The 16,425-nt window shown below is 37.2% G+C and overlaps 1 protein-coding gene across 1 annotated transcript in view; it reads left to right on the top strand.

The window, feature by feature from the left end:
* Nucleotides 1-16,425, top strand: part of dock8 (dedicator of cytokinesis 8) — a 176,461-nt gene that overhangs the window by 147,248 nt on the left and 12,788 nt on the right. The window contains exons 41-45 of the mRNA XM_055161427.1: nt 2,817-2,948; nt 3,255-3,389; nt 6,113-6,202; nt 8,553-8,789; nt 10,051-10,194. Of these exons, the coding sequence (XP_055017402.1) occupies nt 2,817-2,948; nt 3,255-3,389; nt 6,113-6,202; nt 8,553-8,789; nt 10,051-10,194 (738 nt within the window). The remainder of the gene's footprint in view (nt 1-2,816; nt 2,949-3,254; nt 3,390-6,112; nt 6,203-8,552; nt 8,790-10,050; nt 10,195-16,425) is intronic.

Below are 16,425 nucleotides of genomic sequence, written 5' to 3'. Positions count from 1 at the left end.
AAACCAGAACTGAACCAGGTCTAAACCAGGTCTAAACCAGGTCTAAACCAGGAGACTAAACCAAGACTAAACCATGACTAATCTTGGACTTGAGAGAGAGGGAGAACCCCGAGCAAAACGTGTTTGGGCATCGGCTGAGCTTACCCCCGTGGAGCTCTGCGCCGGTCATTTCTCCTGCGGTCACCCAACACTCTACGTGCGTGCACCTCTGGGTCCGTCCCGACACTCAGTCCTGGTTCGGTCCTGGTCCCTCATGTCTCATGTCACTATAGGACAGTACTGCAGATACCATGAGTGTATGCAGGTTGTTTTCACCATTGCCAATATCTAGAGTTTGACATTTAAGTTGTAGTTATTTTATATTTGTTATTTTTTTATATTTCACGTCGGGAGAAGTATTCTTCTCTCCTGTATTTGAGTAACCCCCTATTAGTTTATCTACATCTTCAAAGCTCAAAATGCTCTGTTCCACCTTGTGATGAAATTGATTAATGAAATTATCCATTAAAAACTGAATTACCAACACAGAGAAGAACTAAATATGCAGGGTTTGTGTGTTAAACATGTGTGAATGAAACAAAACACAGCCTCAGGTAACATAAATCAGAAAATGTGTAATATGGACCCTTTAATAGTTTTCATCTTCATACTGGTAGAAGCACTTGCACGAAAAACAGTCCAGTTTCTTCCTTCAACTTGTGAACTCTGCTCTAGTTCATTTACACTGGTCCAAATGAATTCCCCACTAACTCACACATTCTTCGCATCCCCAGCTATTCATCACGATGAGTTTATAATTAATTCTTGATTGTAAAATAAAAAACGAACATGTTTAGAAAACCTTTTTAAGTTACCCATTTTGAGGGAACTTTCTGAAAGCATTATTTTGATAAGTCCCATTTATTACACAAGTGGCACAATTTCAACCAAAAGCACTGAATTGTTTGCAGACATCTGTTGAATTTGGCCACGATAATCACACTGTCAAAACAGATGGGGTAAACATAACTCAGTCGGGCTAACAAAACCACACAGACACGACCACAAGTGACACTATAATGGCAAGGTTTAAAGTGCGTGACAGGTTAAAACAACTCATTTGACTAAAACAGACTTAACATATTAACATTTTACTAAATATCTTTTTTTCGGTGATGCTTATAATTTTATTTTCTGGTTGGACATGGAAAGCAGATGTGACATGTGTAGAGATAATTCAATGTCTGTTACTTATCAACCATAACATTAACAACGGGCAAAACTTAAAATTACACAATAGTCAGGCTTAAGGTAAGTGAGGAGTAACGTTGGATCACTGCAAACTGTTTAAAATCAACAGCTTTTTATGTTTAATGTTTTTAAACTGATCACTTTCTGATCGTTGATAATCTTATAAATGGTTCCCACGGTCATGGAAATTCTGGAAAACTCATGGAAATTGAAAATGTCATGGAATTTTAGTATCTCTTTCGCGCAACTACAGCGTTCTGTTAAGTTATCATTAGACTATTATGATTATTTCCAAATGTATACGCCTTTTGTTTAAAAGGGACGACAATAAATGCGCTGACAGTATTTTGAATGTTAAAAAACCATAAAACCAAACCATAAGGTGAGTGGAAAGTGTTAACATTTCATATTTAGCCCTAAAAGTCTGATCAATTCTACACCTGTAGGGTGACGTAAAGTAGAAATCTTCGCGGAACAGAATTTTCAGACCCGCTCCCGTCCGCACCCGCAAAGAATTGTAATTTTTCGTCCCGCGCCCACCTGCATCTGCGATATTTTGTCCCGCTTCCACCCGCAAGTCACGCAAAATGTTCACTTTCGCTTTCTTAAGTTCTATCAAGCACAGAGCAGCAGAAAGGAATTGTCTAAAATGTGCACAAGATTAGACCACGTCCGCAAATTTAGGCTGCATAAATGTTTTTATTAATGCCAACTAAAATATCCAGCACGAATGATGTATAATAGGCACACATAAATCATTTGTATATTTTACTTTATACTCATATTTAGTTTGTGGTTCATCATCCCAACCACTCGCTCCCGCAATGAGCTTTTAAAATGTGTCTCACGCCACACTGTCCCGCGGGTGCAGGGCTCTACCGTAGAGTCATGGAAAATTCACTTTAGGTCATGAAAAAGTCATGAAAAAGTTTAGAAATTTTGTCAGTGAAAAAGAGTGGGAATCCTGTAAATATAATTCCTTACTGAAATTGTGTTTTGCTTCGTTCCCAGATTCCAGACAGTTAGTTGTAAAAAGGATACCTATGTCAGATTCTAGATAGACAGTAGTAAAAAAAAAAAAGATAATTATGTCACAGATAGTAATCTCAAGACTAAACTGTTTAGCTTAGCTTTGTGGGGGGCAAAAAAACACTTTTAATCACTGTAAAGCTCATTGTGTTGCATTTTTTGTATGAAAAGCGCTCTATAAATAAAGTTTAAATTGATTGACATATGTTTAACACACAAACCCTGCATATTTAGGTTTTGTTCTTCTTTGAAAATAAAACCACTCAGTTTTAAGCTTCGCGCAACTTCACTAGAATCATTTGGATGATTTCAGATCTGGAGTTATCATTTTCTACTTAACAAACGTAGTTGTTAACTTGAAAACTACCGCTTCATCACTACGTGGAACAGAGCATTTTGAGCTTTGGAGATAAGCTCAAAATGCTCAAACATGTGTGAGTGAAACAAAACAACCCCAAGTATTCTAACATGACTTAAAGCTCACAAGAGTCTATTTTGCGTAATATAGGACGTTTAAGACAGTAAAAATCATTTCACATCGACGCTTGTTCTTTCAGGGTGGTCTTTACGAAGCTGTGAATGAAGTTTACAAGATCATAATACCGATATTGGAAGCACACAGAGACTTCAGAAAGCTGTCTTCTACTCACAGCAAGCTGCAGAAGGCATTTGACAACATCATTCAAAAGGTAATAACTTCCCCACATCAAGACACAAGACTCTTATTCATATGTACACACGCAAATATGTTTTAAATAGGTTTACAATTTTGTTTCAATTGACTTTTGACAACCCAGTGTCCATTAACATTGTTCTGTGCTGGGAGGAAGATTTAGTTTGATTTGCATAGCTTGAAGGGAGATTGAATTTCAAGCTCAGCCCATCAAAGCATACAGCACAATAAAGGCTTCATAAAAGGCTATTAACATAATGAGTGTGGATATGTCGCAGTGATTAGAGTCAAATATTCAAATGCGCTTCTTGTTTTTCCGCAGGGCCATAAGAGGATGTTTGGAACGTATTTTCGAGTAGGGTTTTATGGATCTAAGTTTGGTGACCTGGATGAACGAGAATTTATCTACAAAGAGCCCGGGATCACACATCTGCCGGAGATCTCTCACAGACTGGAGGTAAGAGAGGAAAGATGGTTGGACAAGGCGAGCTGTATGGTAGCTACTTAAAGGGCCCATATTATTCTGTTTTCTTATTTATGTTATAATATTGTTTCCTCATCATGAACAAACCTGGAGTTCTGTTTAGTTATTATTAGTCGGTTTATATCTCCAAAGCTCAAAATGTAGACAACTAATAATAAAGAATTACTCAAAGGTGTGTGAATGAATCTAAACACAACTCCAGGTCTGTTTTTCATGAAGTAACAATATTATAACATGACTTAAAGCTCACAAGAGTCCATTTTGTGTCATATAGGCAGTGTTGGGGAGTAACAGATTACATGTACCAGAGTTACGTAATCAGAGTACAAATTATGAGTAACTGTATTCAGTTACAGTTACTGTTTCTATGAGTGGTAATTGGATTACAGTTACTTTGTTGAAATAAATGGATTACACTGCGGTATTTTCCTGTTTTCACATTTTGGGCTATTCTGTTTTTTTGTTTTGTTTTGTTTGGTATTTCCACTCATTGCCGGACACTAAACCAGGTCTAAACCAGGTCTAAACTAGGTCTAAACCTGGACTAAATCAGGACTAAACCAGGACTAAACCAGGACTAAACCAGGACTAAACCAGGACTAAACCAGGACTAAAGCAGGTCTAAAACCAGGTCTAAACAAGGTCTAAACCAGCACTAAACCAGGACTAAAACAGGATTTAACAGGACTAAATCATGTTGTGTGGGCGTGTCTCCTCTTCTTCTATCAATAATATTTTTAATTTGGTTCAGTAAAGTCTGGGCTTTTTATTTTCTTTTATCAGACAAAACATCTAATGTGAAGATTTCCTCGTCTTTGCTTCTCTACAGCAAATCAAGTAATCCAAAGTATTCAGATTACGTTACTCACTTTCAGTAATTTAATGGATTCCGTTACAAACTACATTTTGGGGATGTAATCTGTAATCTGTAGGGGAATAGATTTTAAAAGTGACCTTCCCAACACCGAGTATAGGACCTTTATTGTGTACATTATTTTGTTCAAAATATGCAGACGAATGAGGAATAATAAATGATGACGCAAAATAGTTTCACTCATACCCTTTATAAAGAAGTGGACTAAGGTTACGTTTATATGATGACGGTCTAAACAAAAGATGCAAAAGTGGCGTCGTATCTTTACTTTTTATTCCGCGTTTAGACGAGTGTTTTCGGGAGGAAATCTGCGTGCATACGGTGACGCAAAAGTGTGTGGAATTCGGTTGGATATACATGCCAGGCGGCTCGGTGGTGACAATAGGTGGTGACGTATGTGACGTAAACGCGTACGTGACGTGAGCAGATCTGACCAGAGTTTTGCATCTTGGGCAGTGTAGATGGAAACACTACGGTGGAGCGTATTAAACTTTTCCACTCTGGAGGGTGGTTTCAGATTTTTGCGTTTTTAAGCCCCAAAAACGCCATCACCGTCTAAACAAAAGGCACTTCTGATAAATATTTTGTTGTTTTTATCCGCAAGTGTTCTCGTGTAAACAGACGCTGAGGGAGTGTGACGTCATCTATAGTGTTAGGATCCAGTCAAATGCAGCTCACGAGGCTGAAATAAATATGAATTTATTTACAGACAAAATAATGAAATAAAAACAGTGGGATCACATAGAGCGGGTTAATATGAACATTTTAAGACCAAAATGACAAGGCTACCAGCAGCAGTTACAGAGAGAGGGACAACGATTTTTTATTTATTTTTTTATGTAAAGTCAATTGCAAATAGAGTCGATGGAGCCGGAAGCGCCCCACCCCACCGTCACTTCCTGTTTGTTAGTTATGTACATTTTTATATACAGTATGTGGTTTCACCCTAACTGATTGATATTCGCAAACATTCAAAGCGAGGCTGTTTGAATGATCGAAATATCAAACTATTCGATTAACCTGCAGAAAACGAAAACTATGTGTTTTAAAGACAAAGATAATTCAGGATTTTTTATACTAAATTGTTCTTATTTTTGACTAGATGCAATTTCATAGCCTAATGTATTCCTGTAAATGAGAAGCTGCAGATGTAAACTAGCTACTTAGTTTTAATCTCCTGCACAATATGTGATTTTTATGAGCTTAAAGGAAATTTTAACTTAAAGGTGCTCTTTTACGCTATTTTCTGATATATTATAATGTGTTTCCTTATCACAAACAGACCTGGAGTTGTGTTTTGTTTCATTCATGTATGTTTAAGACACAAGCCCTGCATATTTAGGGTTATTTAGAGTTAGTCTCAAACAGACTCAAACATGTGAATGAAACAAAACACAGCTATGTTTTTGCTGAAGTAACAACATTATATCATGGCTTAAAGCTCAGATTCAATTTTGTATAATATAGGACCTTTAATGTCTCTTTACATTGTACCTTCAAAAAAAAGACAAAACTGCTGGTGCTGTAACTAGATGCTAAACAAAAGCATAGAGCAGCCTCGCAGTTACCTCCAGTTTATGCATCCCGGTCGGGGGCGCACAGGTCAGAAGAGGAGCAAATCACTGAGAACATCTGCCCTCAGTACATCAAACCAGCCAGCGCCTCTTAAAGTACTTCTTTGAACCTCTGAAGCTTTTAAACTCTGCCATGTTTAATTCAAAAGCTCCAGTAGGAAGTGAGGCGTACAGTTCACGCAATGCATAACAACGAACTCTGCACGGAAACTATAAAACATCTTTATTTTTTTTCTTTGATCCCGCAGAATTTCTATAGTCAGTGTTTTGGAGATGATACGTTGGTTATGATAAAGGATTCTTCGCCGGTGGACCAAACGCAGCTCAATCCAAACAAGGTAACAGTTTAAAAGGCCCATGTTATTTCACTATTTTCTGATCTGTTATAATGTTGTTTACTCATGAGAAACATACCTGGAGTTGTGTTTATTTTTATTCACACGTTTAACTCTCACACAAATCCTTTAGGCTGAGTTCTTCCCTCAAACTGAAAATGCTCCGTTCTGTGTTTTTAAACTCTATACACCTTCACTAGAATCATTTGGATAATTTCAGACCTAGAATTGCCTGTCTCTGCTGAACAAAAGGTAGCTGTAAACTTGAAAACTACCACTTCATGACATCACAAGTTGGAGCAGAGCATTTTAATATTTAGAGATGTAGACAGACTAATAATACAGGGTTACGGAAGCTGAGAGGGGTCACAACAAACGCAAACGCCGCAACAAATACAAATGCGACAACACAACAAAAAGCCACAACACACCACAAAAAGCCACAACGGAAGTGGCCGCGGGACTCTATTTTAATGCAAATGCCACAACAAATACAAAGCCACAACACAAACGCAAATGCCACAACACATTCAAAAAGCCACAACAAACCAAAAAAAGCCACAACACACCACAAAAAGCCACAACGGAAATGACCGCGGGACTCTATTGTAACACAAACGCCACAACAAATACAAATGCCACAACACAAACGCAAATGCCACAACACATCAAAAAGCCACAACGGAAGTGACCGCGGGACTCTATTTTCCGACGGACCGATCAAGCGGCAAGTGAAGAAGAACTACAACGTGAAACGAATAATGATAAAACAATAAATTACTTTTACTTACGTTTCCAACTTCTCCGTTCCTGTACTTTTCACGTTCTTCTTCTTCACTTGCCTCTTGATCGGTCCGTCGGAAAATAGAGTCCCGCGGTCACTTCCGTTGTGGCTTTTTGATGTGTTGTGGCTTTTTAATGTGTTGCAGCATTTGCATTTATGTTGTGGAGTTTGTATTTGCTGCGGCGTTTGCATTAAAATAGAGTCCCGCGGTCATTTCCGTTGTGGCTTTTTTTGGTGTTTTGTGGCTTTTTGTTGTGTTGTCGCCTTTGTATTTGTTGCGGCGTTTGCGTTTTGTTGTGACCCCTCTCGGCTTCCGTACAGGGTTACATAAACGCGTGTGAATGAAGTGTGCACAACTCCGGTTATGTTTTTGATGATGTAATTCTAACATTATAACACGGCTTAAAGCTCACAGGAGTCAGTTTTGTATGCAGGGTTTGCGATGTTCTTGTCCCCGAAGGTGATGTTATTAGTTTGCCCGGGATGTTTCACAGTATGACTTTAAATGTCATACTTTGAAACAGGTCAAATGTGTGAAGAGGTGACCCAGCTCAAAGCTAGAATGCATCTTTTTCAAGGAATCTGAGTTATAAAATAAATACAATACAATAATAATCTCCAAAAATATGGTGTACACCCATTAAGAAAGTTACTCAGTACACTTTTAATCAAGCTAGGATCCAATAGCCTACTAAATCATATTAAACTGTTGTTGTTTCTTTAATAATAGATGCAAAAGGATTATAAATAAATGATGAGACTTAATGGTAATTACTAGTGACCTGTTTACTGTGTTAGCGGGTGGCACACTCATATATATATATATATATATATATACATATATATATATATATATATATATATATATATATATATATATATATATATATATATATATATATATATACAGTACATTTACAAACATTAGTATTCACCGCATTGAAAAAATACTGCAATCAGCTTTTACGAGCAATCAGAAAAACATCAAGTAAAAAATAATAATTCTTGAGAGATTTATGTATTTATTTTGGACAAGAAATGTACATTCTTTTACAGTGGAACATATAACATTAATGAAATCATAGCAAAAATACCAACAACAACAAGAAGTGTTTGGTTTAAGTGTATTTCCATCCATCCATTTTTAGGTCCTAGTCATTTAGTTTTACTGTTTGGAAATTTTATTGATTATTCTCTCAAAATATTGGAAAAATGTCATGAAAAAAAAATGAAATTGGCCAGTGTTACTGTCAAATTACTAAAATATGTTTTGACTGATGTGAATTTAGTTTTTTTTAAAATTACAATATAAATGCTTGTTGGTTAAATGTTCCACAGTATGACTTTAAATTAGGTATAGTTATTGCATCATTGCGGCATGAAATTGAAGATTGATTATTATTGTATATGTTACGTTAGCTTCTTAACATCCTTTTGCCAACTAAAGTTTTATTTTTGAAGTGGTAAAACTGTCCTTTCTTGATAATGTCCTAAGTAAAAAATGCATGTAAATAAATCTAAAATAAAAGTGTAAGTAATATAATAGTATTGTTTTTTTGTCTCCTACAGGCGTACATCCAGATCACTTTTGTGGAGCCGTACTTTGACGACTACGAAATGAAAGACCGAATGACAAACTTTGAGAAAAACTTCAACTTGCGGCGTTTCATGTACACCACTCCATTCACCAAGAGTGGGCGACCGCGCGGTGAACTCAACGAACAATACAAAAGGAAGACTATTCTGACCACAATGCACGCCTTCCCCTACGTCAAGACGCGCCTTAATGTCATACAGAAAGAAGAGGTAAGCCGAAACAGATCAACAGTGTTCAGAATGTTCAATTATTAAAGGGATCACATTACGCTATTTTCTGATCTATGTTATAATGTTGTTTCGTCATCACAAACATACCTGGAGTTGTGTTTAGTTTCATTCACACATTTAACACACAAACCCTCCATATTTAGGCTGAGTTCTTCTCTGAAACAGAAAAACACCTTCACTAGAATCATTTGGATCATTTCAACCCTTGAATTGCCAATTTCTGCTGAACTAAAGGTAAAATGTAGCTGTTAACTTGAAAGCTACTGCTTGATGACATCACAAGGTGGAACAGAGCATTTTGAGCTTTGAAGATGTAGACAGACTAATAATAAAAGGTTATTCAAACATATGTGAATGAAATAAAACACAATTCCAGGTATGCGATGAGGTAACAGCATCCATTTTGTGAAATCATAATACAGCAATACAGCGATTGTCAATGTAATATTATTTTTAAACCAACATTTACATTTTTAAAGGTGCTTTTCTGGTAGAAGCTCCTCCACTCGCTTGTCTCTGTTGAATTGTAGTAGTGCTTTGACTGGAATGCTTCACAGCATGGCATTAAAGTTTTCTATCTCCATGGAGACAAGCAAGAGACGCCAAAGATACACTGCATATCTCGGGGATGTCAAAGTCAAATTCACAGAGAGCAAAATTAAAAACTGGAACTAAGTCGTGGGCTAAACTAAATATTTATTGAAAAATTTCAACAACATCTGCGTGTTTTCTCTTCTTTCGAGATGTGTAATGTTAAATCCTTTCTTATTAAAATAAATGTTTAATAATAGTTTTGCTTAAACACTGAATCCAGAACAAGCATCATATAAAATAATAACACAATTTTAAATAAATAATGTCTCTATAGCCTATCTGTAGCCGGTGGAGAAGCACTAATACAGATTCATAAGGATCTCACAGGTCAAATATAATTATATCGTGGGCCAAATTTAAGTTTGACATATCTGGTATATCTATTTCAATTTTAGCAATAAACACAGTAATTGCTCGATAAATGAGTTTCAGACAGTAAACATTGGATACAGACATTTTCAATTAGTTTAATAATCAAACAATCAAATTATATTATTCTAGCCTATATTACATAAAAAGTTTTTCTATAGCTTGACATCAAAATTAGAAAGCTGCAAATATAGATTCAATCACAATATTTCTGAATTATCACTTTTTTCACATTGTACTGTTCAGTATGTTCATTAAGCTCAAATTTTCCTTTTAGTTTGACCTGACCCCGATCGAAGTGGCCATAGAGGACATGCAGAAGAAGACCAGGGAGTTAGCAGTGGCCACACACAGAGAGCAGCCCGACGCTAAGATGCTACAGATGGTGCTGCAGGGATCGGTGGGAGCAACTGTCAACCAGGTAAACAATCACAAACATTTATATCATTAAAAAACAATTAAAGGGCCCATATTACACTGTTCTCTGTTCTATGTTATAATATTGTTCTCTCGTCACAAACATAACTGGAGTTGTGTTTTGTTTCATTCGCACATGTTTAACACTCAAAGCCTGCAGATTTATTTAGAGTTCTTCTCTCGAACAGAAAACACTTTGTTCCACCCTGTTATGTCACGTGGTTATACTCCAATACACCTTCACTACAATTATTTGGATGATTTCAGCTGAATTGTTTCTTTACTATGGTACCTGTTAACTTGAAAACTACCACTACATGAAATCACAAGCTGAACATTTTGAGCTTTGGAGATGAGGAGGTAACATTATAACTTAAAACTCACAAGAGTCAATTTTGCGTAATATAGGATCTTTAAAGGATTGACACTTGCACAAGGAAGGGCATCTGGCATAAATAACAGCCAAACTACCAAGCGAAAATGTTTTATGGAAACCCAAATTACAAAGAGATACACAGAAGGTAAAAGAAACACAAAAAAACATTAATATTTATTACTGACAACATGAAATCCATGGCTCTCAAGATGATTTAGAGGACTATTGCACTAGGATAAAAAAATTAAGTTACCATATTTTTCAGACTACAAGGTGCACCTTATTATAAAACGCATTATCAATAATGTTGAATTCTCTTGTCTATTTTCATACATAAGTCACATTAAGTTAAACAAACGGACAACCCTTAAGACTGATCCCTTAGCCACGGTGTCCACGATCCATTGGCAGATCGTGGCGTAATTCACCCGGCGTCGCCTCCCTGTTTTGGTGAATGTGTATTATGAATGTGAATGTGGGTGGATCATTTAAGTTTGTTTTTTTATTTCCTACGAGGAGGATTCAAATATACATTGAGTAATAGTGTTTAATGCAGTTTGTGCACATTTGTTTACGTTTTACAGAAACTAAACTTAAAACCACATGGCTAATTTGCATAAACTGCATAAGCACTGAAGAAACAGCTCACTCTTTGTGCGCTGATGTGGTCAGCTTCTGTCGGACTCAGCGAGGCGCCTGATTACAGTAGATGTAATGCTCCGACAATCCATCAAGTGGTGCGGCTTCGTAACTTACCAAAGTCGTACTAAAACATTTTGACAGATTTTTGAGCTCTGTGTAGCACATAAAATTGGTTTAAGGTCAGTAAGCACAACCAGAATTAATGCATAAGGCGCATTAGAATAGAATAGAAAGCCTTTATTGTCATTATACAGTATAATGAAATTCAGAGCTGCTCCTTCAAAGTACAAGTGCAAAATATTAATAATAAATAAAACAAATTAACTGTTCTCATTCAGTATGGTGACAGTTTTGGGGAAGAAGCTGCCCCTGAGTCTATTGGTCCTAGATGAAATTGACCTGAAGCGCCTGCCAGAAGGCAACAGGTTATAAGGTGCATTGTTGATTTTTGAGAAAATTAATGGATTTTAAGTGCGCCTTACACTTACGTACTTTATGGGTATGTTCTTTATTTGCCATTAAACATGTAAATTGTACAACAAAATTATAGACAACAGATGGTTAGTGGACGCCGCCAGCCTGCACAAATAAACTATAGCCTGAAATACGCGAAAATAATACATGACCAAGCTTTTTTGTTAGACTTAGACAAACTTTATTGATGCACGAGGGAAATTGTTTGGACACAGAAGCTCACACATCATAAAAGCAGTAGCTCAATTAGTAGAGCATTCACCCACTGATCTGAAGGTTGGCGGTTCGAATCCAGCTCTTGACATAAACATCTGACCCACATCATCATGTGGGTCAGATCCACTGATCCACAGGTTGGCTGGTGTGATTCCAGCTCCCACAGATGAATGCTGTCGTTGTGTCCTTGGGCAAGACACTTAACCCACCTTGCCCACAGTCTCTGCGTACACTGGTGTGTGAATGTGTGTGTGAATGGGTGAGTGGTTCCTTGTTGTAAAGCCGCTTTGAGTGTCTTGAAGGTGGAAAAGCGCTATAGAAAAATGTGACCATTTACCAATATATTATAATAACATAGAGCAAAAATATAAATCCTAATAATACATTCAAAATAAGTAGCAAAAATGGCAACGTACCCTAACCTAACCTTACCCTACTCAGTCAGTTCTGAGGTTATGCGTTCATTTTTACCATTTACTCCATATGACAGCATCAGTTTGGCTGTATGAAACTACAGAGGGAACACACCCTGAATGACAGTCAGAGTGAACACCCCAATAACTAAATTTCACACTGACGAAGGCCGGTTTAGATTCACTAACATTTAACTGTCTGACAATAGGGCGGCATAGTAATCAAGCAGCAGATTTTGGTAGTTCTGAGAAGATTACCGATGAACACATATTACATAGTCAAATATCCTGACAGGTAGATGATATTACTGCACACCGCACCTCACTCCTACAATCAACATAACCTTAATACCAGTGCCTATATTACAATACCAGACACTGCAAACATCCGCACATATTGAAGCTATAATCATGTTCTACTCCAGAGCCCTGATCAGATGACTACTGCTCTCCTACACTGCACTTTGTATTATGGACCATTTCCTGCACTGGGAGCCACCATCGCATTTAACTTCTTATTACATGTTGGGTTTCCATTGTAGTAGCAGACTTGACAGCTATCACACTTCAAGGTTTGCGCCCCATTCATAAACTCAAATCCTTCCTTTGCTTTTCATGCCATGCACAATTGACTTTTTGAGCTTTAAATTGCTATAATGTCATATATATCAAAAACAATCCGTCTATCATTCATTCATTCGTTTTTCAATATAAAACCAAAAATAAGAAAACAAAAAAAACAACTATTTTCTTCATTATTTGTCTCCAAAACCAAAATGAAAAAACAGGTAACGATTCTTTTTTTTTCTTTTCGATTTTGTGTTTAAATGAAAAATGGAAAAAAACGGATAATGGTGGTTTCCCGTTTCCATGACTTAAACTGCGATGCTGGACTGAACCAGGATTGAAAAAGGACTGAACCGTTTTCAGTGCTGGTCTGGTCCCGGTCTCAGTCCCGGTCTCAGCCCTGGTCTGGTCCCAGCCTCAATACCGGTCTCAATCCCAGTCTCAGTCCCGGTCTGGTCCCGGCCTCAGTCTCGGTCCCTGTCTCGGTCCCGGTCTTGGTCTGATCCCGGTCTGGACACGGACCTGTTTTAGTCCTGGTTCAGTCCTAGTTTAGTCCGGTATCGCAGTTTAAGGCACATAAACGGGAAACGGCCATTATCCATTTTTTTTCAATTTTTCATCTAAACACAAAATCGAAAACTGAAAAAACAAATCGTTATCTCTTTTTTCATTTTGGAGACAATTAATTTAAAAAAGTAGTTATTTTTTCCTTTTCTTATTTTCGGTTTTATATTGAAAAACGAATGAACGAGTGATACACCGATTAAAAACATACCTGGAGTTTGTTTTTTTTAATACAATCATCTTCTTAAGCCCTAAAAAATGCTAAGTTTACATACTACCCAGATTGTTGCATCACAGGTAAAACTATGAACTTCTGTGCGATATTTAAGCCCATAAATCTTCACCAGACTCATCCTATGGTCAAATGTTTACGAAGAATGCGTGGCTCTATTAGCAGAGCATTCACAAGGATAAGGACTTCATTTTTTTACTTTGCAATTGTTCATTTCTATTGGTTAGTAAATTATAATGTATATTTTTGATAATAAAGTATATTTTTGCTATGTAGTCATTTTAAAGTTACCCTGTGTGCTTTCTGGAGCTGGCGTGTCAACTCCAAACTAGACTATAGACCATAAAACATGCCATGCGTAGATATGTTTTATAACAGACTTAACCAAAGGAGCAACATTTCCATGGAAATGAGCTGGAAGAGGCCCGTCTTTCAAGCCAAGTAAGAGTCAGATTTGTGTAAGCACGCAAGGACACATGTTTTTAAGTTTTTTTAGTGCAATTAACATAACCAAAATGAAAAAAAAATAACAAACATGGTTTTATATTACTCATTTTTTGTCTAATAGTTGCATACTGTGACTTTAAGCTACAAAATGTGAAAAAGTTAACCACATTGAACAAAAGCATTGCTGAAAGACAATTAAAGCCACAAGAATGCTTAATATTGTGTTCATTAAAACCATCAATTCATGGCCTCTTCTTCTTCTCTTTCATGTCTGCCCCGTGCCGCATGCTAAACCGGAGGTAGTTTGGATCTGATAGCTTCCAGGTCTCCATGTTTGAGTCGTAATGAGTCTGGCCACGGCTACAACTACATCCCTCCCTCCCCCTTTACTTTGTCTTTCTCCGTCTAATCTGACAGCTCCCTCGCTCCGGCCCGAACGTTGTATACATAACACTAATGCTAGGCAGCTTTGTAAACATATAACTCGTAGCAGTAATCAGGAACAAGAGCGAGCGGAGGCGGCGCTGTCCAATGTGCTCGCCGTGCGTTTATGAAGCTAATCAAAGTTGTTTAACTGCGCCTGTCGCGAAGCATGCACGGTTCAGAGTGTGGTGTGGTTTTATGATGGATATAAGTTAGGATAACAAGATCTCATACTGTGCAAATGGAAGCCAAATGCTGCCTGTGTATAGGGCCAGCGGAGACATTAGCCATGCAAGAGAAGGGTAATCGCTACAGCGTCTCACATGTGATCTCTTCCTCATGTTCTACTCTTTGGGGCTCTGTTACATTGGATATGAGACCTGTGAGTTATTCCTGCTCCAACAAGAAACTTTTCCCCCGCTAAGATGAGGTAATTAAACTGTAACACTAGATTAGACAAGTCAAATAAAACAAGTTTCAGCACCAGGCCAGTACGGTAGTAAGGGTGATATCGAATGTTGCTTAGGCTACTGGAGATTACTGGTTTAGTCTATGTCAGTGTGGGGCTTTGATCTGGCCAATTTATTACCTAGAGCCTCCCCTCGATTTAATTTCTCTTCAGCGACTAGGTCAGGAATCAGAATACACTAGACGGTTCGCAAAAACCCCAGAAGTTGTAGACTTTGCACTGGCCAATCATCGAAGAGCTGCGAAGCCATGACGTTGAACTCGAGCGCCTGTCTGGGTCCTTTTTGTGGTTCAGCACAACAGTAAACAAAGAGGTCGAGATGGATGTAGACGAAGACAATACATTCTGTGTTGGCAACAATTCCTGAGATCGAGGATTTAAAGCTGGAACAAAGAGAATGTTTGGTGAATTTTATCAAGGGGAAAGACGTTATTGCCCTTCTTCCTACGGGATTTGGCGCATTACATACATCACGACCAAATAGCGGCAATTGATTAAATAAAAAAAGTACCTACTATCGAGCGAAACAAATCCTAATGCTGCAAGGTCAGACATTTTCCACAAACTGAAACCGGCTGATGAATCAGGCTAATGTTAAGGGGCTTATATTATGTAAAATTTACTCTTGTTTAATTCACACATGTTTGAGAACTGTTAATTATTAGTCTGTTTACATCAACAAAGCTCAAAATGCTCTTTGTAATCTCATGAAGTGGTAGTTTTCAAGTTAACAGCTACCGTTTACCTTTTGTTCTGTATAAATTACCAATTCCAGTCTTAATAAGTCAAAATAATTCCTCTGAAAGTGTATGGAGTTTAAAAACATAGTGGAGCACTTCCTGTGTTACCACATAAGGATGTAACAATAACTGAAATGATAATCTTGATATTGTATCATCAAAAATCTCTAAATAATATCGTGGGCTGTCACAATATATCGAATTACACGTTTCTCTGCCTAAATTCATTGTTATGATGCAGCAAAAGCTAAAAAATACAGAGGGAACTACATAGACCATGATCCTTTGCTCCATTTCAGTGCAGACTACATGAAGAAATAACTGTTCTAAGCGCTTTTAAGTCTTAGTTCTACAAATATCGCAATAAATTTGGTACTGTGAAGTGTATATCGTGAAAATATTGTACCGAGAGATGACATCACAAGGTGGAACAGAGTGTTTTCTTTTAAAGAGAAGAACTCACACCAAATATATGCATTATATTGTCTTTTTAACGAGTGTGAATGAAACAAAACACAACTCCAGGTTTGTTTTAAAGAGGAAACAACATTACAACATAATATGAGCCGTTTAAGTTGTGATCGCAGTGCAGTTAAAATACGACTCCATGCTACACTAGATTTTATATTGTATGTGTTCACAGTGCAATAATTTTTTGGTGACCTTTTCCTT

The sequence above is a fragment of the Boleophthalmus pectinirostris genome, unplaced genomic scaffold (assembly GCF_026225935.1).
Source record: "Boleophthalmus pectinirostris isolate CB_2022bp ecotype Guang Dong unplaced genomic scaffold, ASM2622593v1 HiC_scaffold_4, whole genome shotgun sequence".
NCBI classification, from domain to species: domain Eukaryota; kingdom Metazoa; phylum Chordata; class Actinopteri; order Gobiiformes; family Gobiidae; genus Boleophthalmus; species Boleophthalmus pectinirostris.
The sequence above is the reverse complement of the archived record's forward strand: the minus strand, read 5'-3'. Positions and strand labels throughout refer to the sequence as shown.